The 26,302-nt window shown below is 46.2% G+C and overlaps 1 protein-coding gene across 28 annotated transcripts in view; it reads left to right on the forward strand.

The window, feature by feature from the left end:
* foxp1b (forkhead box P1b) overlaps positions 1 to 26,302 on the forward strand; it is a 243,519-nt gene that overhangs the window by 215,998 nt on the left and 1,219 nt on the right. For 23 of the 28 annotated variants that reach the window (XM_070549199.1, XM_054748493.2, XM_070549203.1 and 20 more), the window contains 10 exons: positions 9,494 to 9,601; positions 14,802 to 14,889; positions 15,989 to 16,072; positions 19,889 to 20,093; positions 20,189 to 20,265; positions 20,751 to 20,852; positions 22,357 to 22,520; positions 22,813 to 22,882; positions 23,031 to 23,197; positions 25,239 to 26,302. The exon at positions 25,239 to 26,302 is cut by the window's right edge and continues 1,219 nt beyond it. In XM_070549199.1, coding sequence (XP_070405300.1) covers positions 9,494 to 9,601; positions 14,802 to 14,889; positions 15,989 to 16,072; positions 19,889 to 20,093; positions 20,189 to 20,265; positions 20,751 to 20,852; positions 22,357 to 22,520; positions 22,813 to 22,882; positions 23,031 to 23,197; positions 25,239 to 25,383 — 1,210 coding nt within the window. In that variant the 3' untranslated portion in view covers positions 25,384 to 26,302. Of the gene's footprint in view, positions 1 to 9,493; positions 9,602 to 14,801; positions 14,890 to 15,988; positions 16,073 to 19,888; positions 20,094 to 20,188; positions 20,266 to 20,750; positions 20,853 to 21,974; positions 22,097 to 22,356; positions 22,521 to 22,812; positions 22,883 to 23,030; positions 23,198 to 25,238 lie in introns of all 28 variants that reach the window. The other 5 variants (XM_070549200.1, XM_070549209.1, XM_070549205.1 and 2 more) reach the window with 1 other exon arrangement.

A 26,302-nucleotide genomic window follows, 5' to 3' on the forward strand; every position in this document is an offset into this window, starting at 1 on the left:
TCTCTAAGTGGTCATTACATGTATTCTCACAAGTTTGCTCAATCTGAGAGCCTCTGGGTAAATGTGCTGCTCTAAACTTTGCATTTGGCATTCTGGTTTCTAATTATTTGGGGACGTTCAACTCCAGTGGAGTTCTGTTTTCCATCCTGCTTGTGCGGAGGGACAAGCCAAACCCCTCCCTCCGCTGTGTAATCAGAAAACATCTACGGATAGCCAGAGTGGCCAAATTACCTCAAACATGTTGTAAGGGTTTGAATAGTAAACTATAGGGTCAACGTTTTATTTTGAAGGTGAGCTCAACGGGTGAGAAATGTTGTGCCGGTTCCGTTTTTTTCCGCTCTGGTTTGCTATGCTAGTAAATACTCTCTTATGAGCGATTCTGTTGAAAGAGTTAAGAGTTTGTAAGGCGTGGGTTACGGCGACAGTAGCCCGAAAATAATACTGATAAATGAGCAACCAGAGAGGCTGAGTCATTACAGTATAATTGCTGATTTGAGCCAATACTGTTAGAGTCCAGCCATGTTTGCCCTGATAACTGATAACTCCACGGTGCGTGATCCATGTGATCTTCAGTAGATGCAATTATATCATAAATTTAGCTTAACATGATAGATTTTTTTTCTCCTCTGGACAAGAAATATACGATATGGGCCACCTCTAGATGACAATTAAATAATTTTACATTAATTGTAAATATATAATTAAAAAGTGCCTGTGGGACATTTGATACACCTCTAGCTCTCAAATGTGTGTGTGTGTGTGTGTGTGTGTGTGTGTGTGTGTGTGTGTGTGTGTGTGTGTGTGTGTGTGTGTGTGTGTGTGTGTGTGTGTGTGTGTTAGCTGACAGCTGTAACAGTGTTACTCAAACTCAGACTGGTAGAGAATAGGCACTAAGGTCAAAGGTTGACAAGAATCAATATATTGTTATGCATTTAATCTACTGATTTACAGTATGTTTATAATTTCTCAAGGCAGCTTGAAGTAAGTTAACTTGTAAATATTTCACAGGAGGAAAAATATCGAGATATGTCGATATGTATCGTATATCGGACTTCAGCTAAAAGATATTGAGATATACGTTTTAGTCCATATCGCCCAGCCCTAGTTATAAGTAGTTTTTTCTGTTCACTCAACCAAAATTGGCAGCATGTTAGCAGTAATTATCATCCACCATACAAAGACAGAGGGCTGGCCTTAATGTTTTCACCTGTGTGTTAATTATTTTGTCTGTTATCAAAATGTCAAAATAACAACTGAATAGATTTTATTGAAACTCTTTGCAAATCCTTATGGTGTAAATCTACAACTGACTAATGTTTGGCATTAGCCCCGCTCAAGATGGCCACCGAGGGTGATTGATACTAGCAAACAGAAAATATGGAGCTAAAATCTCATGTGGTGTGGAAATTATAAAATGTGTTGCTGCACATGCTTGCTGAATGGGAACATTTTCTTCAACCCTGTCGCTTGCATTGGCCGCAGAGAGGAAAGAGAGGAGGAAATGCTTGGGTAAGAAAAAGATAGTCTCGTCGACATCACATGAGAGATTAGCATTCATGGACTCACCCATCTTGTCTTGTGACTGTTGAGGAAGGCTGTTGTTGTTTTAGCATCCAGGAAAAAGCAGAGCATCTGGGTTAGTAACCATTAGCGTTAGCAACTCTCCAACATGGCACAACCCATTCAGGGTTGTGTTACTTGTGGAGCTAAAACATCAGCGTTGCAGTTTTTAACCAAGAAAAAAAAGTGAACGAAGGCAGTGGAAGAGTCATGCTGCTTTTAGCCAATCAGAGGTGAGATTTTCACATATTTTAACTCATTAACTGCCAGCCGTTTCTTGATCGGAAAGCCCTTCACTGCCAGCGTTTTTACTGTTGTTTTAAGAGTCACAGAACGTTTTGCGCTAGGATGATGTCAATGCCAAAACTAAAAGAGGAGACTCACCTCTTACACCAGGAAGAATCTGTGCGTTTCGGGCGTTATCCGTTCTTTCATAATCCGTTGTCAAACTGTGATCGGCAGAAGCTTTTCAGGTTCGCGCCTCACTCATTTTACAGCAGCCGCCCAAAACGATCTCCTAACACATGGATGTTCTGCTTCCTGATCACGTGACGTGTGATGTACGCGGATGAAGATCGGCTTTACAGCTGGGATGTTTGTTCTCACAGTGCGGGGGCTCGTTCCGACACCAACACCGTAAAAAAAATGCCAATGACGACTTAATTTGCCATTGGCATTGAACGGTTAGATTTAAAGTGACGACTTTTGTCGTCAATGGCCGTGAAAGAGTTAATGAGAAAGACTCCAGATATCGACATTTTCCCCCGCTCTTTCAGCAAACTCCAACCCCCTAAAACACGAGCGCTCTTTTTCCGCAGAAAACGATTCACAAGGCATTACTTTATACTGGAGACCACATGTGGATTAACTGAATGAATGAGTGAATTTTGCTGCATGGTGCCGCAGTTATTAGCAAGGTTGCAGGTTCGAAACTCGGCTGTGGCCTTTCTGCGTGGAGTTGCGTGGGTTTCCTCCGGGTACTCCGGTTTCCCCCACAGATCACAACACGCCCTATAGGTTATAAATTGTATGTCGCTTTGGATAAAAGCGTCTGCTAAATAAATAAACATAAACACTGTTGTTTAATTGCTTAAACCATTTGAGTCCACCCTTTCTGTCTGTTGGCAGAATATGTCATGAGCAACTGCATGGATGTTAATTAAACTTCATTGTCCACAGCTCATTAAAGTTTGGATTCAATCTAAATCAAGATGGCTGCAACAGCCCATTGAGCTGAGAAAACAAAAAAATAAAGTTACAACTGGTAGTGGCTAACATCCGTCTAACCATGAGCCGTACCTCTGCTTTAAACTGTAGTTTGAGATGGAAACCACAGCTATCAAACCTCACAAAACACAAACACGGCCACAACTCGGTACATTTCCCAAATATTCAACTAAGATTTCAATCGCGGAAGATCCTGCAACAGTGCACAAGAATGTACCAAAACATCAGATCACCTTTAAATGAACGTTGAGAGTTAGGTTTTATGATTGATATGATTTATTTTGGATGCGCCTGGGGATTTGGCGTGAGCATGTTGGGGCAATAGCAGGATCTGGGTAAACGTACACAGTGATGAAATGACATCATTGTAGCTTAAAGGAACTGCTGGCTGAGGTATAGTTTTATCGAAGCGGCATTTCCTGAACTGTTTGCATTTAGTTTCCTCCGTCAAAACATTTTCTGAGATGCGTGGAATTTGTTGACCTGAGGAATCCAAATCTGGTTTAGGAGAGAGGCATAACAAGAACAGAGAGCCGTTCTAACGCAAAAGAAAAACAAATACTGGTTATATCATGTTTTCAAAACATAGATGAGTCATCTGTGTAAGGCAGAGCAGTATGTGTGTGTGTGTGTGTGTGTGTGTTTAAGGAAGGATTTAATTTGGCATCTTACACATTTGCTTGTTTTCTTGCACAAAAGCTGATCTTTGAACTGCGAGCCTCCAGGCACCATGAGCTCACTGCGTAACATCTGACTTGTGTTTCAGTGATCAAAACCTACGTGTCGGTATGAAAGCCATGCCGATGAAATCATGTTTAGCAAAGTAAATCAGCAGGCCTCTGGAGGTGAAGAGGGGGCTGCTGGTGGAGAGAGGGACGGGGGGTCGTGGCATCGGGAGGATGTTCTCTGGTTTATCTGAGGGTGAAAGAGAATATGAAAATCGGCGTCTCTTTGCAAATGGCTTTTATTTGAAGTCCTTCTACCTGCGTTGGTTCAGAGTGTTTTAAAGGTACAGCTCCAACAGCAGGATGCATTAAAACTCAGACTACTCATTCTTCATTCAGCATCTAGCTAAATGTCTGGTTTCTGACATACCACTGGGGAGGGTATTGACTGGCTTGCTCCATCACATCATCGCAAACAAGACAACAAGATGAGCATCAGTGGCAGCAGCCAGCTCGAGCTGAAGCCTCCATGAAACATCTGAGAAGACGTCATGCAGAAGCTGGCAGCCGCTCGGCCTCGTGTGGACTGTCAGAGATTAAAAAAGATGTCAGCAGCAGTTTAGCACAGGCTTAAGTGAGGAAGGCAGCCTCGGTCTGAATATTCTCCGAGTTTCTTCTGTCTGTCAGAAAACTGAGCAGGTGATTCTCATTCGCCCCATCTGTTGGAGGAGGCGGATTACCTTCACAGACTTTCAGACGCGCAATTACGAAGAGCCAGTGCTGATACACAGTGAGTACGAAGCATCCCTATCAAGTGCTGAATGGTGCTCTTTTAGATTCACGCGACTTCCTTCCTTCTGTTAATTTTTGTTACACATAAATCACACAACTTTCAGAGGCGTTTCCCTCTTCTGGTGATGCAGACGTGATTCTAATCAGAGACTCCACTGAAAGAAAAACAGAAGTAGGCGTGATCATTCTGAGCAGTGCTCTAAGAAAACGTCTGTGTTATAATCCAGGGATTTGAATAATCGGGTTGAAGATAATGGGCTGGGCCGGCCCGGGCGTAAATAGCGAGCATCCACTCATCCTCCCAGCGCTGAACTTAATGAACTTTTAATTGATGCGGTTTAGCACGTCCTTTTGTCGTGCAACTGGAACAAGCCTCTCTGCAGATGGGCCTGTTTTCCTGACTGGCTTCAGATTGGTTTACAGCGGGTCCTAAGTACCATGTAGTTAGTTTCATGTGTCATATAAAATCTGCCCAGGCACGACGACGCCTGCAACTAAAACCTTAAGTGCATCCACAAGAATCACTCTCTGGCTTTGCACTTCCGTCTTAAGGAAGGAGGAGAAATTCAATCACTGCCGGCTTGACACACCGAAGATCAGGCGTGCGTCCCTGCTTTTAGTTGTTGCTAAGAACACTCCGGTGAGGCAGGCTGGGATTTCTGTTTGTCTCAGTAACATCCCTGGAATGACCAGAGTCTCACTCGCGCTATCTGTCGGGCCGTGTTGATGAAAAGCAATGCTCAGATAGAGATATACCCCAGTGAGGCGGGTCATCTTTATTCAGCGATTTGCTTATTTAAATCAAATGTGCCTGATCTGTATCTGACACAAATTCCCAACACAGAGCTGCATCAGCTCTGTAAGGGGGGGGGGGGGGGGGGTCCTCACAAAGCACTTGGCCCACTTTACTTCCCAACAACCATCAGTAACAGCAGCTCAGGGACTGTAACACAGCAATCTGTTAAGGAGATAAATAATCAGATTTGGCACAGCTCTCCCATCTCTCTCTTGGTTTTCATTTGTGTTCCACAAAAAAAAAAAGCTAATTAATTCATTTAGGGTAAAGCATGCAGGAGTAGGAGAGGATCCAGGAAAGATCCAGAGTGTTAACGGGGGATGGAGCTAGTCAAAGACGGAGAGGGGGAACATGAGGGAATAAACCTCAACACTGAGCTAGACGCTGACCTAGCATGATGAGCATCAATCTTCCCACTTTTTCTGATAGATTGAGTCCATCAGAACGGGATGCCACAGCTCTTGACTTGTTTATGGCCCAAAGCATCCCATCAAAGTAAGTGAGCTTGAAAACAACGGGCGAGCAGCCGTCAGATTCATCTGCAGTCGCTCCTGTGTGTCTCCAGTAAAACACCTGGAAGGTTCCCTCTCCATCTGACCAGCTCTTTATGGCCCTTAATGGTATCACTCCTTTAAGAAAAGCTGATGACAAGGTGTTCTCACGGCTGTTACACGATCATTAGAGTGTTCCTCCCCCTCCCCACCTGACAATAACGGGTTTCCTCCAAACTGCTTCCAGTCCTAAACCAGAGCCGGTTCTGTGTTCACCACTGAAACGCCAATAACAAATAACAGTGTAGCATTTTAGTCCGTTTCACACAGATTTGGGTTTTCTGGTCTTGTACCAGTATTGCCAGGCAATAAAAAAGCCAAAAACAGTCAGGAATCAGCTCAGTGGGACATTGGGACATTGGATTACAAGATCCAAGTGGATTATTTTTCCTATAACTAGGGATGGGTACCTTTGACATTTGAATCGATTCGGTACTAATTCCCGGTACCTAGGAATCGATACCGGTACTTAACGGTACTAATTTTAAATACTTTTGAGTGTTTAATATTTTAATTCTCTTTTATAATTAAATATATATTTTTCTCAATATATAACCATATTTGATAAATATTACGATAAATAACATACAACTGTTTGTATTTTAACATCGTCGTTGTAGTTTTATAAGCTGATAATTAAACTGAAGCAAACATCTTTACTGTGAACTAAATTTACTGTGTATCTTCATTCCTTTTGCCGTCCTTTTTAATTTGATATTTCCTACTGGGAAGTTAGAATTTCCAAGGAGAAAGCAAACGCACCATTAGATGATAACAATGGTGGCAATGGAAGCTAACATATCAAGCTACGTTATCTTAAACAGTTTATTTACCTGCTGGAGCAGATTAAAATGATGATACCTCACACTTAGATCGTCACTGGTTTCATCTTCACCCAATCACCCGTTGCATTTAGTAAAGTGAAGCCAAACTTTAGAGCGTGTTCATGTTCTTCTAGTTGGAAATTTGGAGTTCTGAGGAGAAAGCGAACGCACCATTAGCGGAACGGAGGCTAACATATCAAGCTAACGTTATCTTAAACATTTTATTTACCTACCAGAACAGATTAAGATGAGGATGTCTCACTTACATCGTTGTCGCTGGTTTCATCATCACCCAGTTACCCATCACATTTAGTGAAGTGGACCCAAGCTTTAGCGTGCGTTCTTTCTACCATGCTGCTCTGTTTACAACTGGCTCGCAGCGACCGACGACATAACGCTCTTGTGCATGCGCAGCTGTCTAGGCAAGTTCTCGTTATGAAGGACGGGTACCGAAACGAGGTACCGTTTCAATTGCATGAATCGGTGCTCAGTCGGTACTATGGAATTCGGTCGGTACCTTAAAAAGTACCGAATTCGGTACCCATCGCTACCTATAACAGATTATTGTGGCCACAAACCAGCAAAGGTGAAACTGAATTTACGCTTTTGACTTCATGAAATTGTTTTGTTTTGCATTTCATTTAGCGGTCTAATGCGATTGGGTGTTTTTGAGGTAGAAAATGTGGATTCTAGCATTTAGGTTTGCATATATTGGTGAATATGAAGCATGTTTTTTGGAACAACTTTTTGCTGGAAGTGCTTGTGGACCTGGTACCGTGTCCATTGGGCTCAAGTTGCGTGATGCATAAGAATGGTAATGTGGCTAACGCATCTGAAAAATGACTTGTTCCCCACCAAAAAAAATGTCACCAGCCGTCCTTGCTTTTAACAGAAAAGATCATTAATTAGTGTTTACAAACATGCACTGTTGTTTAAGGTGTCTGCAGAAAGGAGACAAATCCAGTGGTCTTTATTACACTGTCTCCCTACACTGTGATCCTTTACAGAAACTCCAAACCCAACAGACAGGGGGTCATTCAGGAAGAGAGGTTTATTTGTTGTAACTCATGGTACTGAGTTAGTTTTCCAACTATAAAAATACGAAAAGATTATTTTTTTTGTTTTTGTTTAAACAACCAGCTCTAGCGTCAGCCCAGGTCACACCCAACCAGCTCAGTGGCCTAGTGGTAGACCCGGTTGGGTCAGACTTTAAAAGTGGGACCCAATGCCTCCCTGCTTGACACCCGGCTCTAAGGGGTTGGATCGGGGGGTTAAACCACCAAATAGTTCCAGAGCGTGGCCGTGTCCGCAGCTCACCGCTGACAGAGTGTGTGTGACAAATATGGGACTTTAACTTTAACCTTGATTCTGACCACAGCTTTTACATATACAAGAAAAACTTAATGTCCTGAAAAGGGAGACGCCCTACGAAGTCTTCACCTGTCTCCTTTTTCACTGATGTAGCTCATTTGGTATAAATTCAGTCGTTTACCACAGTTTAAGGAGCTCTTCAGCCGTCAGCTCCTCACAGTACTCATGTTCACTGATTCCCAGCACACTCCACATTTCAATATCATTTTAATACAGAATTAACAAACAAGCCTCCTTGTAAAGAGTTAGGAAAAAGGACATCTCTTTAAATTAAAACCCATCGTCACCTTCGCCAGTCCACACGTTTCCTTGTTAAAAACTCATTATAATTGGTCGGCTGCCATCTATTTATTAGCTGTATCAAAACAGAGGTCTTAATGTGAATGCATAATTCATAATTGAAGAAAAAAATCAGATTTTTGAAAGAGGGAGAAAAAATCTGCTAACTGCATTCATGAATGCTCGACTGCTTCCTAATTGCAATGCAATTATCACGTGTTATGAACAATACGAACTCTTAAGCGAGCAATTATAACACAAGGAAACCCGCACTGACCTTTAAAATTTTCTGCTTGATGTTCAGCTTTACTAACATTGATAACAATGAGATTTTAATCTGAACGTCGGCTTGTTCAATCCCGTGAAAGCGGTGCTCTGTGGTGAATTTCATTTTTTACTCATTTGTTTTTAGATCCATTTTTAAATGACACCAAATGGATTTTGTCCTAAAAGTAATCCCGTGGAGTGTTACGGCACAAATGGACATAATTTTGTATTGAATGCATGCATATGAATGAGATTTTGGAGGCTGGAGGTATCCTCTGGTGGGAACACAACAGTTTGTTGTGCAATGAATCTCCTTATCTGTCCCACTGTCGGAGAGCGCAGGGCTCACGCTGCAGGAGAGGCAGCAGCTTTGTGCTCGCAAGCCGCCAGAAGCACAGGTGGTAGCAATATAGGCCAGTCCCCCAGGCTCTTGTATGTGAAAGTTGTGCCTTGTATAGTGCCTGTGTCCATATGGCTGCCTGTCTAGCTTTCTTAGCAGACACAGCCTCCACACAGGCTGCTCTGTCTCGGCTCTGATTGTGGTTAGCTGTGGTTCTGCGCCTCTCGCCATATGGAAGATGTTGTAAAGTTTGTTTTTCAGGGATGTTCCTGCTATTTAGACTGATTGTACCGAGCCATACGCTCCCCATAGATGCATTCTTGTCAGCCCCTGGTGACATGAATTGGTCAGGAGATAAATTGATACCAGGCGGGGATGTTTACAGTTTCTGCTCAGTGTGAAAGTGGGGCTTTCAGATTGTGTTACAGGCTCCTCCAGGTGGGCTGTGGGATGTGATGCAGCGGGCAGTGGTGAAAACTCTCAGAGCCCCCCCCCCCCCCACCACCACCACCACCACCACCACCACCACCCTGCCATCTTGATCAAAGTGAATTCCAGCACGGCTCAGTGCTGCTAAATAATTACGTATTGATTTGGTTTGGCTTTCACAACAAGAGTTCCCTCATTTAAGACTAGAGCAAGCGATGATCACACAGGTAAACTGACTCCACAAAGCCCAGAGTTCACAGATCAATTAGTAGTCAATATTTCTACGTGAAAACACAATACTGCTCTCACAGGGAGCCCACGGATCAGCACAGGGACCCGTTGTCTCCCACCACGGTACAGATTCTAACTTTCTCTTTGAATCTCCCTTCCAGGTCGACGCTGGACGAGCCTTCCCCTAACAGTCACCCGCTCTACGGCCACGGCGTCTGCAAGTGGCCTGGATGTGAGGCCGTGTTCGATGATTTCCATTCATTCCTCAAGTGAGTGAAAGTCCTTGCCGGGTGTACGGTTCTGTCACAGTTTGTCCTCCTTTTGGGTCGATTGCATGTTTTGTGACCCCTGCCAACACAGATGCACCACAGGTGCAGCTGGTTGTTATTCCCGAGCCTGGGTCAGCCCCCTCTTGAAAAGGGCACTGTGGTGGGGTCTCCTTCTGGGAACTGCATGGGCCTCAAATTCCTGTGATAAGTGCAGTTCCCATGGTGACGGGGGCCGTTTTTCCCAAACAAACAACGGTAGGATGTTTATCTGTGGCAGCCCGGCGTGTTTGCCCTTGTCACTGGACAGGCAGAGTGCTTCCCGTTTTACCTCGTGTTTCATGGTTTTCGTCTTCTATAACATTTCCACATATCGGCATCAGCCGCTGTCAAACCTCTTTGCGGGGTAACTCTGTGCAGTCTGGCACGTTTTATTGTTTTATTCTCTGGTTAGAGCCACAGCTCTGGTTTACTAATCAACCCGGTGTGCTCTAGGTAATCCAACACATACCAGCGCCATGGTTACGGAGAGGATGGAAACATCTGTGTTGTGGTAGCAGATCAAGGGCTCACCGTCACCCCGGATTAGCACAACTTTAAACGTGATATGACACAATTCCATTATTCTAAAGCAAACACTCGGAACGGAGCTGGAGGCCCTGCCTCAAAGGCTGCTGGGAGTTTTCACTCTTTTTGTTGTTAAAGCCAGAGTCTTACTGGGCCGCAACTGTTGGTGACAAAGCAGCAGAAAGAGTACTTAAGTGTCTTAAAACATTTGTGAGGCGTCTCTATAGCCGTGTTTCCAATACATGAGTTGTTGGAAACTTCTGGGAGAGGAAACATTTAGATGGGATGGCTCAGTCGTCCCAGACCCTTTCAGGACTTTACTAAGATTTCAGCTGCTCGCGAGTCGCCACTGGCTCAGCAGTAAGTGATGTCACTGGTCAGTGCCAGAAGGCGTCCACAGATATTAATATTCTGTCAACGTACGGCATCATTGAATCCGTTCCGGAGAGCAGCAGTGTGATGTAAAAGTGTGTTTGCGATGGTGCCCTGTGACTTAGGGAGCTGTGGGGGGTTTCCGCCACATTTTCCACTGTTTGTAAACGACTATTTCAAAACAGCGCAAATGTTGCTTATTTCCTTTTCCCTCTATTCTGCTTCACCAGCAACTCTTTCTTTGGTGGGAATTTTTTCTGCAACTCTTCAAATTTGACAAATTCCGGTAGTTTGTTATGTATTTAGCAGACGCTTTTGTCCAAAGCGACTTACAAGTGATAATCGGCATGTTGTCCTTCAGACTAACAACAACAACAATAACAACAACTTGACATCAGTCATGGAGAGGAGGGAACAAGGAGTGGACAGTAGAGAGGGGGGACAGGTGCAGGGAGGGTGCTAGTTAAGAAGGTGCTCTCTGAAGAGCAGGGTCTTCAGGAGTTTCTTGAAAATTGAAAAGGAAGCCCCTGTTCTGGTAGTGCTTGGTAGGTCATTCCACATTTGTGGAACGATGCATGAGAAGAGTCTAGATTGTCCTGAGCGTGGTGTAGACACTGCTAGCCGACGATCCTGTGATGACCGGAGCGGCCGGGCGGAGACTCAAGCCTTTGCAAGAGGATTCAGGTAGATGGGAGCCGTACCATCTCGGACTTTGTATGCTAGTGTTAGCAATTTGAATTTGATGCGTGCTGCTAGCGGTAGCCAGTGGAGCTCAATGAACAGAGAGGTGGCATCTGCTGATGTAATTTCCTACTGAGTTACAACCAGTCAGTGTGAGTTAATCACAAGTCCCACCCATCAACTCTACCGGGCCATTCTGGGTACCTACCCCTGATCTGGAACTCCCATTTGTTCCTGAAATGGCCCAGAAAACGCTCCTTTGGGCCGGCCCGCTGAAGTGGAGACACAGGGATGCCGGGAAGTTCGGAACAATCACCCTGAAGTTCCAACAGTGGAAACGGGCCCACAGTGCTCCTCCGTACGTGGCTTTGGACAAAAGCATGAGAACATTGACTAAACATAACTAATATTGTTGTGTGAGTTATAGAACTTTACCGTTTTGGTGTTGAAATCGTGAACATCAGTGTTCACGCACGAGGGATCCTCCTGATGTCCTCCTGCATGCAGAAGGTGCCACCACGCTAACTAAAACCAGTGTACTCTAGTTAGTAAAAATGCAGAATTTCTGTGGGGATTGGTCAATGTTTCACGTTTGTCCCAACTGTGAACGAATTGTGACATGTGTGCTAATTTCCTTGTGTTTTTTCACTAAGTCTCTTAATTTGTTGACGTCAGAACATCAGGTCATTTCTCTTTGGACGGTGATCGTTGCTGGTGTACAGACCAATTTAGCCTGATTTGAAAGAAAATTAGCAGATTTACTTACTGTTTGTTATCTTAAGTAGTCGCAGCCCAGCGAGTGTTTTTGTTCAAATAAAAGAGCGTATTCTTAAAGGCAACCGTCCTTTTACACGCAGTTATTAAACCACACACGTATTCACACAGAGACGTGCATTCTTTAGATTTGGGCGCGCCTGCTTAAATCTATCACTATTTATTGTGTTCTGACGTCGCCTCACCCTTTTGTTTATAGAACAGAGGAGAGTTAAAGTCCGTGTGCCCGGTGGAGCTCGGGCTGAAAAACAAAAGTCTCGAAGTGCACTCAGCTCTGTTTTTACAAGTGTTTTTATCGTGGCAACATCTTGTTTACTTTAGTTTCCTGCTCAAACTGCTTGGAACATGTTAAGAAAACATTCGAGGAGAGTCTCCACAAAGCTGCCTTTGTTCAGCGGCAGGTGAGAGTGTGAGCAGCTCACCAAGGTGTTAACTCTCCAAACCTTAAGCACTTCCACATGAAACCCACCCACTGATACTGCAGGCCTCCGACGGGATTCCAAAATAAAAACAAGGAGCACATCAGACATTACAGCGCGCATGTGTGTGTGTGTGTGTGTGCGTGCGTGCGTGCGTGCGTGCGTGCGTGTGTGTGTGTGTGTGTGTGTGTAGTCAGCAGAACACAGTGTCCTGTGTACCAGGGAGACAGAAAGGTGAGGAGGACTCTAATGTCTAACAGATTTCTGTTGCACACGCCAACAGCAACAACCGACGCTGGAATGAAGTGTTGTTTTAAACCGCCTGTGTATTTATTTTATCTTTGAAAGAAAACACGACGTACCTACACAGACTCTCATGATAAATACAAAACACCAAACCCGGTTCCTTGTTTTTGGGTCCGCTGATGGATGGGGCAGGGTGGGTTCACGGGGGGTGGGGGGATGGGGCGGGGAGGGGGGGGGGGGTATTTTCACGGGGTCAAGACCTCTGGCTCCCTCGTCCAGGCAGAGGTCAGAGCCAGCGAGTCACTGCAGTGCCCTCTAGTGCTGCACCAGAGCAGCTCTCTCCCATCAGCACAACCAGCTAAAAACGTCACATAAACCCAGTTAAACGTGCGGATGTGTGCGTTTTAATCCCAGCAGAGAGGAAGATAAACCCTTACACTGTGTCCTTAACTCCAACAATCAGAACGAGAAGGAAAAATAATAAAAAACGTCCAGGCAGAAGGACTGGTGAGTGTCTGTTTAAGGTGTTTTATTGTGGTAATTTGCATTAGCGCCTGTCATCCTGCCGGAGAGCTTTTAAAAGTGGCTTCATTTGAAGTCCAGAAAGTGACACAAGCCAACGTTCGTAGCCTCTCTCGGCGTCAGTTCCCCCGTTTCCTCTGCTCCCGTGTCCAGACGCTCCTCTCAAGGCTGCATTAGGGCCATTTGAATATTTCATTTCCTATTAATTATGCACTGTGACTCTCCATGTCATTAGAAGAAATAAAGTGGAATGTAACAAAGGATGAAAAGGAGCAGGGCACACGTCTGGTGCGGGCAGAGGTATTCCGAAGCTGCTCACGTAGGCCGTCCTTCGTAGAAAATCCGTCTGGGCGGGTTAAATGGAAGTTGAAACGTCTTTACCTATTATTTTCCTCTTTGAAATTTAGTAAGATGTCCTGAAATGTTTACCGGCTTCATTTTCCGACTCACTTAATTAAATGGGCGTTTATTTGATTTGAACAATAGAAAGCCCAGAGAATTGATTTCAGCGAAGGGCCGCGCTTTCATTTCTGCCTCTTTTTTTTTTTTTGCTGCAATAATTAACTTCAAGCGGCGAATGTGTGGCGCCGACATTTTGAAGCGCGCCTTGTGAAAACACAAAAGGGAGACTTGACCGAAAATGTTTCCCATAAAGATTTAAATCATTCACCTCAAGGTTAGACGAGCCGCGGTCAAACAGGAGCCTTCGCTTTTCAAGCAAGCTCTGTCATTTTTTTCCTCCCTTTCACATTTCCGAGTGTAAATGTGGCGTTTAATGCACGAGTGTGTTGTCTGAACATAAAGCAGCGGCATCAAATTTATCGGGCCATCATAAAGTCATGGCTGCCACCGCGCCGTCGCAGGTCCACGCTGGCCATTTCTGATTTGCAGCAAATGGCAGAAAAAGGTGTGTATGAAGAAGCAGACGCTTTCCTCTCATCTGCACACACACACACACACACACACGCGCGCGCGCGCCTGGTGACAGTGACCTACATGGTCACTGCAGATGTGATATAATTTATGATATATATAATATATTGGATCCATTAGCGAGCATAATGAAGTAGTGAAATGAAAGGGTATTTGTGAAATCAGTTCAAACATCCTGCTCGGATTATGATTAAATGATTAATGAAATGCCTCTGCATAAGCATTTTCAAACAGTAATTCAAGCAGCAGCTGATAAAATTCCTCCAATCATATTTCCTTCACTCGTGAACCTTATCTCCACCATTTTCTATAAATCACAGGGAGAAACCCCGCTCTGCTACCCGGCCAGCTACTTTAGATTAGTTAGAAACCAAAAAGAGAACATCTTTCCTGAATAAAATAATCGTGCGTAATTATATCCATAATTCAAGCTGGTGACAGATCCCATCTCCGTGTCCTGTTGTCCTCTACGTCTCAGCTTGGCTCTAGTGGAGTTCCTTTAATTTTGATGATGAAATTAACAACACACAAACCAGAAAAAGGAGCAAAGTCGGGGGAGTGGTGTGTGTGTTTGTCCTCCTGTGGGTTTTATCAGTGAGCTGTGGGAGCGCTCGTCCTCATCATGAAATATCTGCAGCAGCGATGCCTGAAGTGGACTCTGTTATTTAGTTTTTTTGTTTGATTTCCAGGCATCTGAACAACGAGCACGCCCTGGACGACAGGAGCACGGCCCAGTGTCGAGTGCAGATGCAGGTCGTGCAGCAGCTGGAGCTGCAGGTATTGTCCCCGCGCTTGTTTTGGTCCAAATATTTACACGTCTTCCTTTGACACTTCCTCAGAGTCTCCTTAACCCCTCCCCACCCCCGTCCGTCCGTCCGTCTGATATCAGCCACGGGGCTCACACACACACCCACGCACACACACACCCACACACGCACACACACACACAAAGAGGAAGGGAGAAGAGGGGTTCTGCAGAATGAAATAATTTTGCACGTTTGCTAGTAACCAGTCATTAAAAATGTGTTACGTATGCATGACAGACAGGAAAAGATATATGAACGGCCCGGGGCTAAGTAGAGAAGATAATTACATTTTGAATTTTACTGGGTTTTAAAGTTATTTATGACTTTTAACTGTTTGGCTCTGCCGATAAAACACTCTGTGAAATGACTCTGCAGCACAGCGAGGACGGGCGGGCGGCGTTTAGTGAGCTAGAGCAACAGAAGGGTTATTCTAGCAGGGCTACTTTTAATACGTTAATGAGTTAAAATACATTTGCATGTGTTTATTATTAATAAAAGTGTTGAAAAATAGGTTCAAATAGATCTTTAGCTGACCTGGCCCACCTATCCTGCTGCGACAGTCGCAAAGTGAAAACAGGAAGGGATGAAGTCCTGATTTCATGCTTCACACGCCCGTGTCTAAACGACTTAAAATAACTGATAAAAGAAAATAAAAGCGTTACAGTTTGCAGGAAGTTCACCTTAAACAGTGAGATTTTAGCCGCTCCGACGTTACACCGTTACTGCGTCTTGTTGTTTCTGCTCTGGTGGTTTATCATCCAGAGGGATTGGGGAGGCTTTACCAGACACACACACTTCCTCTGCATGCAGCTTGTCACCATAATTCAAGCTGGCAGCCAAGACGGCTGCGACTTTAGACAGGTAGACAGGAAACCGTCTCCTTACAAGTTAGAAACACTCAGCTGAACACTTACGTACTCCTTTTAACAACAAATAACTTAATATTCCTCAAAAAATTAATATATCAGATTTTGTGTGTGTGTGTGTGTGTGTGTGTGTGTGTGTGTGTGTGTGGGTGGGTGGGTGGCATGTATCATAAAGAGCATTTTTTTCCTTCTTTCTCATTATAGCTAGCAAAAGACAAAGAGCGTCTCCAAGCTATGATGACGCATCTTCATGTCAAGTCCACGGAGCCCAAAGCCACCCCGCAGCCGGTGAGCAGCAGCCCTGTCGTTCATCTCTCTCTCTCGCTCTCTCTCTCGTTCCTCCACCCATCCTTTTGTTTGTCTTAATTGGCACACATGTATTCATTAATCCCTTCCTTCATCTTCTTATTTATCTGCTAAATAAAAACAGCTGTTCTCTTGAGGGACGCAGTAAATATAGTTTGGACCACATCTGCTGACATCTGAGATTCAATTTGGTGTCTGTGATGAACTGGATGCACACGCTGTAATGGCCGCCGTCTCTGCCTCAGAGAACCTGAGTCTGTTTCAGCAAAAGGGGAAAAATCAGAAAAGACAACAAAAATATGTAAAAATAATAAGACACATCGCACTTTAAATTTGAGTAAATTAAAGATTTTTTCTACCCAACAAGGTCAACATAAAACATTATTGTAATAAAAATAAAAAGTGTCCAATTAAACTCATAAATATATCAATGTCTTTGATAAATGAGAAACTGAATATAATAATTATTGTAATTATTTAGTGAATAAGGTGGCTGGTTTAAATACAGCTGATTTATTATAATTGCTATAATAATCATGTCTGATCAATATAAATGTTTCTGTCCACAAGTTAGGGATCGGCTCGTTTAAATCTCATAATCATTTTTGCTTACAATCACTTTTTTACCCGATGAGTTTAGAATCGGTGCCAGGATCATTAACGTTGATGAGATTAGTTTAGCTGAACTGAAATTTATTTTTCACACCGGTAGAAACTGAAACTGTGTTAGAATTTATTATCTTTTGGACTCACTCCAAACCTGCTAGGGCTGGAAAAGTTAATTAATACTGAAATCATGAATGATTGGTAAGGTTTCTCCTTCAGTTGGGAAGAAGAGCTTCTATGGAAGCATCTGGAGAAATATCTTTGGAGACCATCCCACAGAGCATCGTCATGAAAATAGTTAAAAAATAAAACACCAACTGTGTGTTTTGCCCTCGTTCTGCCAATAACTTGCACGAACCTAAAAAAAAATAAAAACAGGATGCACAAACATATCGTAGGAAGAGGGTGACGACAGCTCAGAATAAAACATAAAAACACGAGCTGAATGTAAGTATGTATTTTTTTCTGTTTGTTTCTGAAATAGAAATGCGGGTTTCGTTAAAAACACAAACTCGGTGTGGTCCCTGTTGTCTACAGGAGCACCTAAACGCCTGCTCCGTGTGGTTGTGTTTAAGACTCGACCTCGCCGTCATATTTCAGTCAGTGTGACAGTTCATTCAGACAGCCAAATGAACAGATACGATTTTACTGCAGGGCATTAATGTAAAATCACACACACACATAAATGGACAATATACATGCAGGAGTCTTGTCCCTGCGCTGTTTGGATCATTTATTTACAGTCGGAGGAGGCTATTGACACCCAGAGGCTGCGTGTGCGCTCAGCGCAGCCAGTCAACAGAAAGCGCCTGGAGATGCTGAATGACAATAAGCTGCGTGTTAAAAGTGCGCCCGTGTCACACACTCTGATTGTGTAGATTAGAGCGCAGAACGAGGGCTCTGACACGGGGACATTTGTATATGAAAAGTGGTCGGGGCGGCAGATAGCATCTTGAGTTTGCTAGCTCTGCTCTCTCCCCTGGGCTCACGAGAATGGCTGTGTCAGGGCTCAGCGTTAACGCTCTCAAGGGGGCGAGCTGGGATTTTTATTCTAATAAATAGACTCCCATTCTCCAGGGCAGTTTAGCCCGCTGCAGTTGGCTGTGATGAAAATGTCTGAGATTGTCTGGGTGAGTGGAGGTCAGGGCCCACAGTCCCGTTGAGGCGTTGAGGAGATTGCATCAGAAGTAGGCAGAATAAAATCATCCTCCTGAGTCGGAGACGACCTGGAACAGAGGTGCTCTGAGAGCTCCGGTGCTGCCGCGCTCTCATCCTGGGATGTAGAACAAGAAGCAGCTCAGGTGAATTAAACACACCTTCATAAATAAACAGCTTCTTCCCTCTCTCTGAGCCAGTCGGGGGCGGGGCAAGATGAAAACAAAATGCACCACATTAGTGATGCGTGTTTCTGTGTGTGTGTGTGTGTGTATGTGTATGTGTGTGTGTGTGTGTGTGTGTGTGTGTGTGTGTCTGCACACAGTGTCACTAAGCATTCTTGTCAGAGATCTGACCTTTTGCTCCATACATAATTAAGGAGGGACTTTTTGTTTATTTTCTTTAGCAGCTTGCGAGTCAAAGCCAGTATAATTAGATCACCAATTACCATTTAATTAATTTCAGTGTGAAGTCTCATTTTGTCTGCGAACTGCAGTGAGCCCAAACGGTGAGGCAGACAAAGGCAAGGCTATTACCAGCCTGTCTGGGCCATTGTCGGAGCCTCGCTGTGTTTACGGCCAGGGAATACGGATGAAACATGAAACAAAGCCCGCTAATCCGCAGGAAGAGAAGTCAACATGGCAGCCTCATTCACTCCCTAGCATTGTGTCAGAAACATGCACGTGTAATTTGTTTTCTTTAGAATAGCACGTCTCCTGCTGCTTTGGGCGACGATGCAGAGTGCATCTCTGCAGAAGTCCAAATGATTTGGGCAAACTCTGCCAAAGAGACGAGTTCAGCCTCCAAAGTGTAAACGGCCGTGTGAGGACGTGCCCGTGTCTGTCACAAGTGGAGAGTTACTAAACAACATGGACTGGTTGTGAGAGAGAGGATTGCTGCTGCTGTGATAGAAATTCTGTAAAAGAAAATAAAATTACGTAGATTCTGGTCCCTAAAAACCCCGACATCTGATCCCTGCTCACCAACATGCGATGTTTAAGTCCCTCCCCGTCTTTTACCCCTTTTCTCCTCTCACTCTGAAGTCGTGTTTAATTTGGAAACTGGCCTCGTTCAGCAAATTAGCAATTAGAACAAGTTTGCTGGAATATGTATTTGTGTCATTAGTTTTCCTGCCAATTAATAGCCGGAGCACCGGGGTCAGGCTGGAATTTTCCACTTGACTGCCGCTCCAGTGTGGAGGCTTGGCGCTTGGCTCAGAGCTGCCGCGGCTGCCGGGAGCCACGCTGTACCTTCGGAGCACTCGTCATAATTAGTTTACCTTGTAGCCATTATTTCTTAAGTCCTTCTCTCGCCTTCGCCGACCCGAGCGCTCCCCGCTCACGGACTTCCGCGCCAAAACCAAAGACTCTCTTCAAAGTGCTGTCTGTAGGTCCGTCCTTACACTGGCCATCGTGACCCCAATGATGGGGTCAGCAGGCAGAGTAGTTAATCCCCAGATCACCTCTAATTAGGGTCCTCACAACAGTTTCAGCGTGTAATTAGTCCAGACTGGCTTCTTTAATGGGAGCGCGGCTCCGCGGCGGTAGGGGAGAACCATTTTAAACACAACACCCCTCTGTCTTTCTTCAGCCCACGGTAGTGGGACTGTGTGTGTGTGTGTGTGTGTGTGTGTGTGTGTGTGTGTGTGTGTGTGTACCGAGGCCTCGGAGAGAAACAGGAACCAAGCCAGCCGGCTGGGATGGAGGAATAACACTCGTCTAAAGACGAGTGTTGCCCGTTAAAGCATGACTCATCAAAGTTACACCGGCTGTGGTTTTAGGGTCTGATGGTGGCCCATTCTGATTAATCATTTGGCTAAATAATGTAAAATATAAAAGCTTCTATGTGCAGAGCTGTAACTGCTTTAGTACACAGCAGTCGTGAGTTAGAGGACCACAAATGTTTTCTAAAAAAAATAAAACAGCAAAAACTCTCCATACTAGGACTTACGTCGTATATATGTGAGACAAAATAAATCATCTATAATATGTTTAAAATGTGATCAGAGAACTAACCCTCTGACTGGTTCCTCCTCAGCTCAACCTCGTGTCCAACGTCACATTGTCCAAGTCGGTCCCGGAGGCGTCCCCTCCTCTGAGCCTCCCGCAGACCCCCACCACCCCCACAGCACCGCTCACGCCCCTGTCCCAGACCCACTCCGTCATCACCGCCAACAGCCTCCACGGCGTGGGCCCCATTCGACGGCGCTACTCAGAAAAGTACAGCATGCCCATCTCTCCAGGTAACCTCCACCTGCAGCACAGACTCCTACCAGCAAACAGGCAGCTGCTGCCGTCACTGACAGGTTGTTTGTTTTTGTTTGTTTCCTGTCTGCAGATATCAGTCAGAACAAAGAGTTTTACATGAACGCAGACGTCAGGCCGCCGTTCACATACGCCTCACTAATAAGACAGGTGAGGAGCCCCTCTGCTCCCTTTCTTGTTTTTGAGCACGTTTAACAGAACGGTTTATAATCCGTGTTCGGATGGGTGCAGGAAGGCGTTCAGGCCTCCAAACGGGTCTGATTAGGCGTTTCGCTCACTGCGATTGCTACAGAATTCATTTCACACAACAGTAGGGATGAACCTGTTTTAAGATGGCCAGTCAATTATCGCCTGACCGCAGTAATCTGGGATCTCAGGAATTAATCTGAGCCGTCCATAATTGCCGGCCTGTAATCTGCCTGAGAAATGTTTTTGCTTGCCCTTCATTTACACCCACAAAGGAAAATGTATTCAGATCTGCCATTTTGAATTAAAAGTGCTTCCCACTTCTGCAGGCGGAGTAGGCCGGCATTGTGTGTTTGTCTCAGGGGAGCTCACACAGACCTACTTACTCGTGTCAATTATTAATCACCGTGCAGCGGGCAAAAGTGTAAATGTTTGTTTCTGTCATCCAGGCCATCCTCGAGTCTCCAGAAAAGCAGCTAACACTAAACGAAATCTACAACTGGTTCACACGAATGTTTGCATATTTTAGGCGCAACGCAGCAACATGGAAGGTAACCGGTTTCTGTGGTTCTTTTTTCTGATGCTCTGGAAGATAACGGAGGTGTTTTGTTGAAGTCGTGCGGAGTAAAACGAGAGTTTGTATAAAAACACAAACCAGGACAGGCAGGAGTTTGTTTTTGTAAACATCAAAAGAGAGGAGTAGAAAACGCCGTCTCCTGCTAGTTTGTGGGGATGTTCTGTTGGTGGGTGGCACGCACACACACACACACACACACACACACACACACACACCCAGCATCGCCACCCTGCTCCCAGACGTGCTGACAGCTCCTCCATAGGGGCACGCTGGTGTTCTAAACACCGGGCTCCTCTCCCACTCTCCTGCTCTTACAATAATGAAAGGATGATTTATGACGGCCTCCTCTCGTGCCTTCATTTCTGTTTTCAAATTCAACCTTAAAACCAAAAAGCTCTCGTTCTGCTCGCTGATTATATTTGTGTTTCTTATCAGATTCTGTTCAAAAGAGATGACATGAAATGAGATGTGATGTTTTATTTCCACGGAAGCCAGTAAATATTCACCACCTGTTGGAGTTTTCAAGAGTTTTTGATGTTTTCGTCCAGTGCAGGGGTCTGCAACCACCGTGTCCCGCTAAATATCACTCATACAGACCAGAGGTCTGCCTCGTCCTTCAGATTAATGTGAAGCTGTGCAACACTTCCTGTTTCTACTTATCTGTGTGTGTGTGTGTGTGTGTGTGTGTGTGTGTGTGTGTGTGTGTGTGTGTGTGTGTGTGTGTGTGTGTGTGTGTGTGTGTGTGTGTGTGTGTGTGTGTGTGTGTGTGTGTGTGTGTGTGTGTGTGTGTGTGTGTGTGTGTGTGTGTGTGTGTGTGTGTGTTTAACTGCAGGTTGTAGTGTTTTGTGTCCGACTGGTACTACTTAGTCCGTAGAAACTGACCGTAGCATGGCTGAACTTTAAAATGTTGCTGGTGGTCAGCTTAACTAGAGACGTCGTCCGGGGCCACGCCCCCGTTGAACAGCTGAAGAGCCCCTCGTGGCCCCAGAGCCACAGGTTGCAGACTCCTGATGGCGTTTGTCTTCTTTCTCGTGACCACGTGCTTCCTGTACTGATAGCAACCTCTCTTCTCTCTTTGTCTTCACGCCAACTGCAGAATGCAGTCCGACATAATCTTAGTCTTCACAAGTGTTTTGTGCGAGTAGAAAACGTAAAAGGTGCGGTGTGGACAGTCGACGAAATAGAGTTCCAAAAGAGACGGCCTCAAAAGATCAGCGGGTACGTCTGAGTGTCTGTCTCCGCTGGCTGATGGGAAGAAGCTGCCGCCGCCGCTGCTGCTGCTGCTCCACTCCATTGTGTTTGTGCCATGATGTCTGCTTGCTCCCCCCCCCCCCCCCCCCATAACCCATAATGGCTTATTTTCATGTTGACCCTCTCCCCCCCCCCCCCCCCCACCCCCCACCCCCACCCCCTGTCTGTCTGTCTGTCTGCTGATCACTGCATCTGCATCTGGCTGCCCCCCCTCCCCGCTTTCCCAGGGTGCCGTTCGCACCAACCTTTCCCTGCATAAGTGCTTTATGAGAGTAGAGGATGAGTTTGGGTCCTTTTGGACCGTTGATGATGAGGAGTTTAAGCGCGGCCGACATGTACAGCGAGGCCGCCCTCGGAAAAACGCCGCCGATGAGCGCTTTGACCAGCTACAGTAAGCACCTCCGCCTGCACCCCCACCCATCTCCCCCTGCATGCTTTTTGTGTTAAGCTCCCCGTCCATCATGCTTTCACACCTCCACCCCCCTGTTCTTCCTCCTGACAACAGCTGTGTGGGTTTGTAGAGTGATTGAACATCTTAGAGGCGCGGCCTTAATCTCCACATTACTACACCAGTAAATGTGTTTAGTTCAAAGTGCATCGATTTCCTTTTATGAAACCCGATCCTGTGTGAATGCTAGGTGAGGCACCGGTCTGTGGGTGTAACTTAATTGTTGTGTTTGCAGAAGTCCAGCCCTGGTGAAGAACATCCAAGCGAGCCTGGGCTATGGTCCTGCTCTCTCTGCTGCCTTCCAGGTAAAAATAACACCTGGCTTCATCTTCAGCTGCCCCTCTCTCTCTCTCTCTCTCTCTCTCCTGGTCTTTGAAGACTGATGGGCAGCTGAGAACACGCCGACAACTTTCTTCCGTTTCACACTCAGTGCTTCGGGTTTTTGCTTTTCAGGCTTCAATGGCAGAAAACAACATACCTCTATACACTACTGCTTCCATCGGAAGTCCCACGCTCAGCACCCTGGCCAACGCCATCCGAGAGGAGATGAATGGAGCGATGGACCATGGAAACAGCAACGGGAGTGACAGCAGCCCGGGACGCTCGCCCCTGCCAGCTATGTGAGTGGCGCACACGTTTTCTGTCACGGGTAGAAAGACGCTGCTGCTTCATCTACAAGAGCCTAAGCGGTTTCCTCCCAGAGTGCTTCAGGAGGATCTGATCTGTGGCATCAGCCCAGGCAGAAAGGCCGTCAGAATGGCGATGAGTAAAAGGGAGCGGGAAGATGGAGTGTCAGGTCAGGGTCAGTGCTGAGGCAGGAAACTCCTCCTCCCATAGTCGCAGCAGGCAGGAGCCCCCGTGTTATTCTGCCAGCAAGTTTATGAACTCTGCTTCACGTGTCGGAGCCTCGCCATAATCAGCATTCCGGTTTGTTAAAATATTTACTGAATCTCAGAAGGCAGAGTGACAGAGCCGCCGGCTCCGAGGCGGCGCAACACGAGCTGCAGCACATTCGGGAACGCCCGCGAGCCCCCGAAAGAAAAACAACACAAACGCAGGATTAGTCTGGAGAACATCATCCAGCATCGTCTTGTTGGAAAGTTGTGGCGGGCCTGGAAACCACAGCTCCCCGTTCACTTGTTGTATAGGAGCGTCCGCTAAGTTGTTTGAAGCCTAAAATAATATCGCACACGCTGCATCGCTTCCAGATGTGGGGGCAGACCTCCGACGAGCCGCGCGGGGAGAGCCAGCGATGGCCTCCTCGCGTGGAAGAGCTGCAGGGAAGACTCTACCTTAAAACAAAAAAAATGTAAATGAAAAAAGAGGAAAGGTGGTGTAATCAGCTTCTGGCCAAACAGAGAAGCGCCGTGCGTCATGACTGAGAACATGGCTGCCAGCGTGGCTGTGGAGCAGGAAAGGCAGAGGCAGGATGGGCGTGCTGGCCTAGAGGCCGCTCACTTCAGGCTCGTTCTACCAGCTCAGGATCCTGATCACCCCCTGCTGCTTCGGCCCCTGCCTCTGTCACACGGGTCGCCAGCTTGTTTCCACATGGAGCAGCTGCCGTAAACCGGAGCTGCTCTCCTGGAAACCAGGTATCCAGAGAAGGTTAGTTAGCAGCAGCATGTCTGCCCTGCACGTGCAGAGTTACTTTGATGTGAAAAATGATAGAGAAGCTGACTTTACTCCTTCTTATAATCTACACCCAAACATGTCAGCTCATTTGCATACGAGTGCCTCCGTCACAATAGTGGTGGAGGGTAGCGGGAGTGTGCCGGTCGTCCCTTGTTGTAGTAGATGAGCTGGGCGCCTGGTCCTGACACCGCTCTGCCTCCTCTACAGCAGCCTGGCACCGCAGGTTAGAGCAGCTGCTCTCCTCCTCCTCCTCCTCCTCCTCCTCTGTGCTTTATTCCTGCTCTGTTTCTGTAATGAGAAATTTGGCAGATCTCATCTCTTTAGTGTCTCTTTTGCCCAGGCTGTGCGCGGGGGAGGAGGGGGCGCCTCATGTTTTTGCCTTGTTTACAAGTGACAGCGTTATTATTCTCATAAGGGCTCTGCTTCTTATCGGGGTGTTGTGCCGCTGCCGCTCTCCTCGCGCGCCTTTGCTGCCAGCGCTTTCCTCCTCTTATTGACACTCCGTTGAAAACGTGCATTAATTCTGAGTTTAAAGCGAGCACGCCGGTGTCTGGTTGCTGTGTTTGCCTGAAGTTGATTAATGATAGGAGCCGGCTCGGGGTCGTCCTCTGGAGACCCGCCTCGCAGGTTGTGCATGTTAACGAGCAGGAAGGGGAACACACGGTGCGCCACTGATCCTCCGCCACCAGGAGGCTGACAACAGCAGCCCGCTCGCTCCGCGGAGTCCATTCGCTCTTCTCCTCGTCTCACGTTGTTAATCTTCCTCGTTTATCAATTCTAAGTGAATACCCTGTTGTCAGTTGCCATGAAAATAAAAAGCCCGCAGCTTTTTCAGGATTGGAAAACCTCAAAAGGAAGCAGAGATTATCACGAGCAACAGCAAGGCTCCCTCTCAGACTCAGACGTGTGTTTTTGTTCACCTGCCTCCTCCTCTATAAACAGAACCAGCACAGGTGCCACTGTGTTCCTGTGGCTGAGACCGCCTCAGAAGTTCACGCTGAGACTCTGAAAACTCTCTCTCCTCTCCAGGCATCACATCAGCGTCAAGGAGGAACCGCTGGACCCCGAGGACCACCACGGACCCCTCTCGCTGGTCACGACGGCCAATCACAGTCCAGACTTCGATCACCACAGAGATTACGACGACGACCCGGTTCACGACGACATGCTGTAACTTCAGCGCCACCGCCGCCGCTCCTCATCCTCAGGCGGCGTCAATCATCTGGGAGACGGCTCTCGCTGAACTGACGCCTCAGCCGCCGGGGGACGGCTGTCCAGCGTCTCTGAGCCGACTTTTTAGTGCCATTACAAAAGACACAAGAACAGACCCCGCCCCTCACAAAGGGACGACTTTTGGGATTTCTTTCTACTTTTGATTTAAGTCTCGCTTAAAAAGTGAAACAAACTTTATTTGTACTCGTGTGTTGGACAGATCCGTTTGGTACGGGGGGCTCGACCCGACCACGGCCCGGCTCGCTGCGCAGCCTCGACGGACTGCATTCAGAGGGTCCCCCCTCCAGCACCCTGACCCCCCCGCGCGCTTGCTGACACACACACACACACGTTACCCCGAACTGAAGAGAGAGCTAAATACAAGACATTTAATCTACATCCTGTGTGTGTGTGTGTGTGTGTGTGTGTGTTGGATTATTCTGGGACCGGATCAGACCTCATACCCGTGATTCTGTTGGGTCGGCACTGATGATGAATGTTCATGATTTCCTTTCATGCTCTTCACACACCAATCAGAACGTCAAATACCACCTCGTACTTTTCTGTCATTTATTTCCCCAACCAAAAACAGCCCCCCCCCCACACACACACACACACACACCCCCACCCCCGGTCTGTGCACTACTCACAATGAAGGCTCTCTCCACGCATCAATGAAGTCTAATTTAAGATGCGAATGAGTGACAGAGAAATCATGCAGGTTATGATTTATCCTCATGGAATGGTTCTCTAAAGCAGCGCCTCACGCCGGAGCGCGCTGAGCTGCAACACAATTTCTGATCACTTACAAGCTGCAGGTTTTCAAAGCAGAAGGAAAACGTCAGGTGTGCACGGGCCAGATAATGATTTAGACCAACTAA

The sequence above is a fragment of the Nothobranchius furzeri genome, chromosome 3, assembly GCF_043380555.1.
Source record: "Nothobranchius furzeri strain GRZ-AD chromosome 3, NfurGRZ-RIMD1, whole genome shotgun sequence".
Lineage (NCBI taxonomy): Eukaryota > Metazoa > Chordata > Actinopteri > Cyprinodontiformes > Nothobranchiidae > Nothobranchius > Nothobranchius furzeri.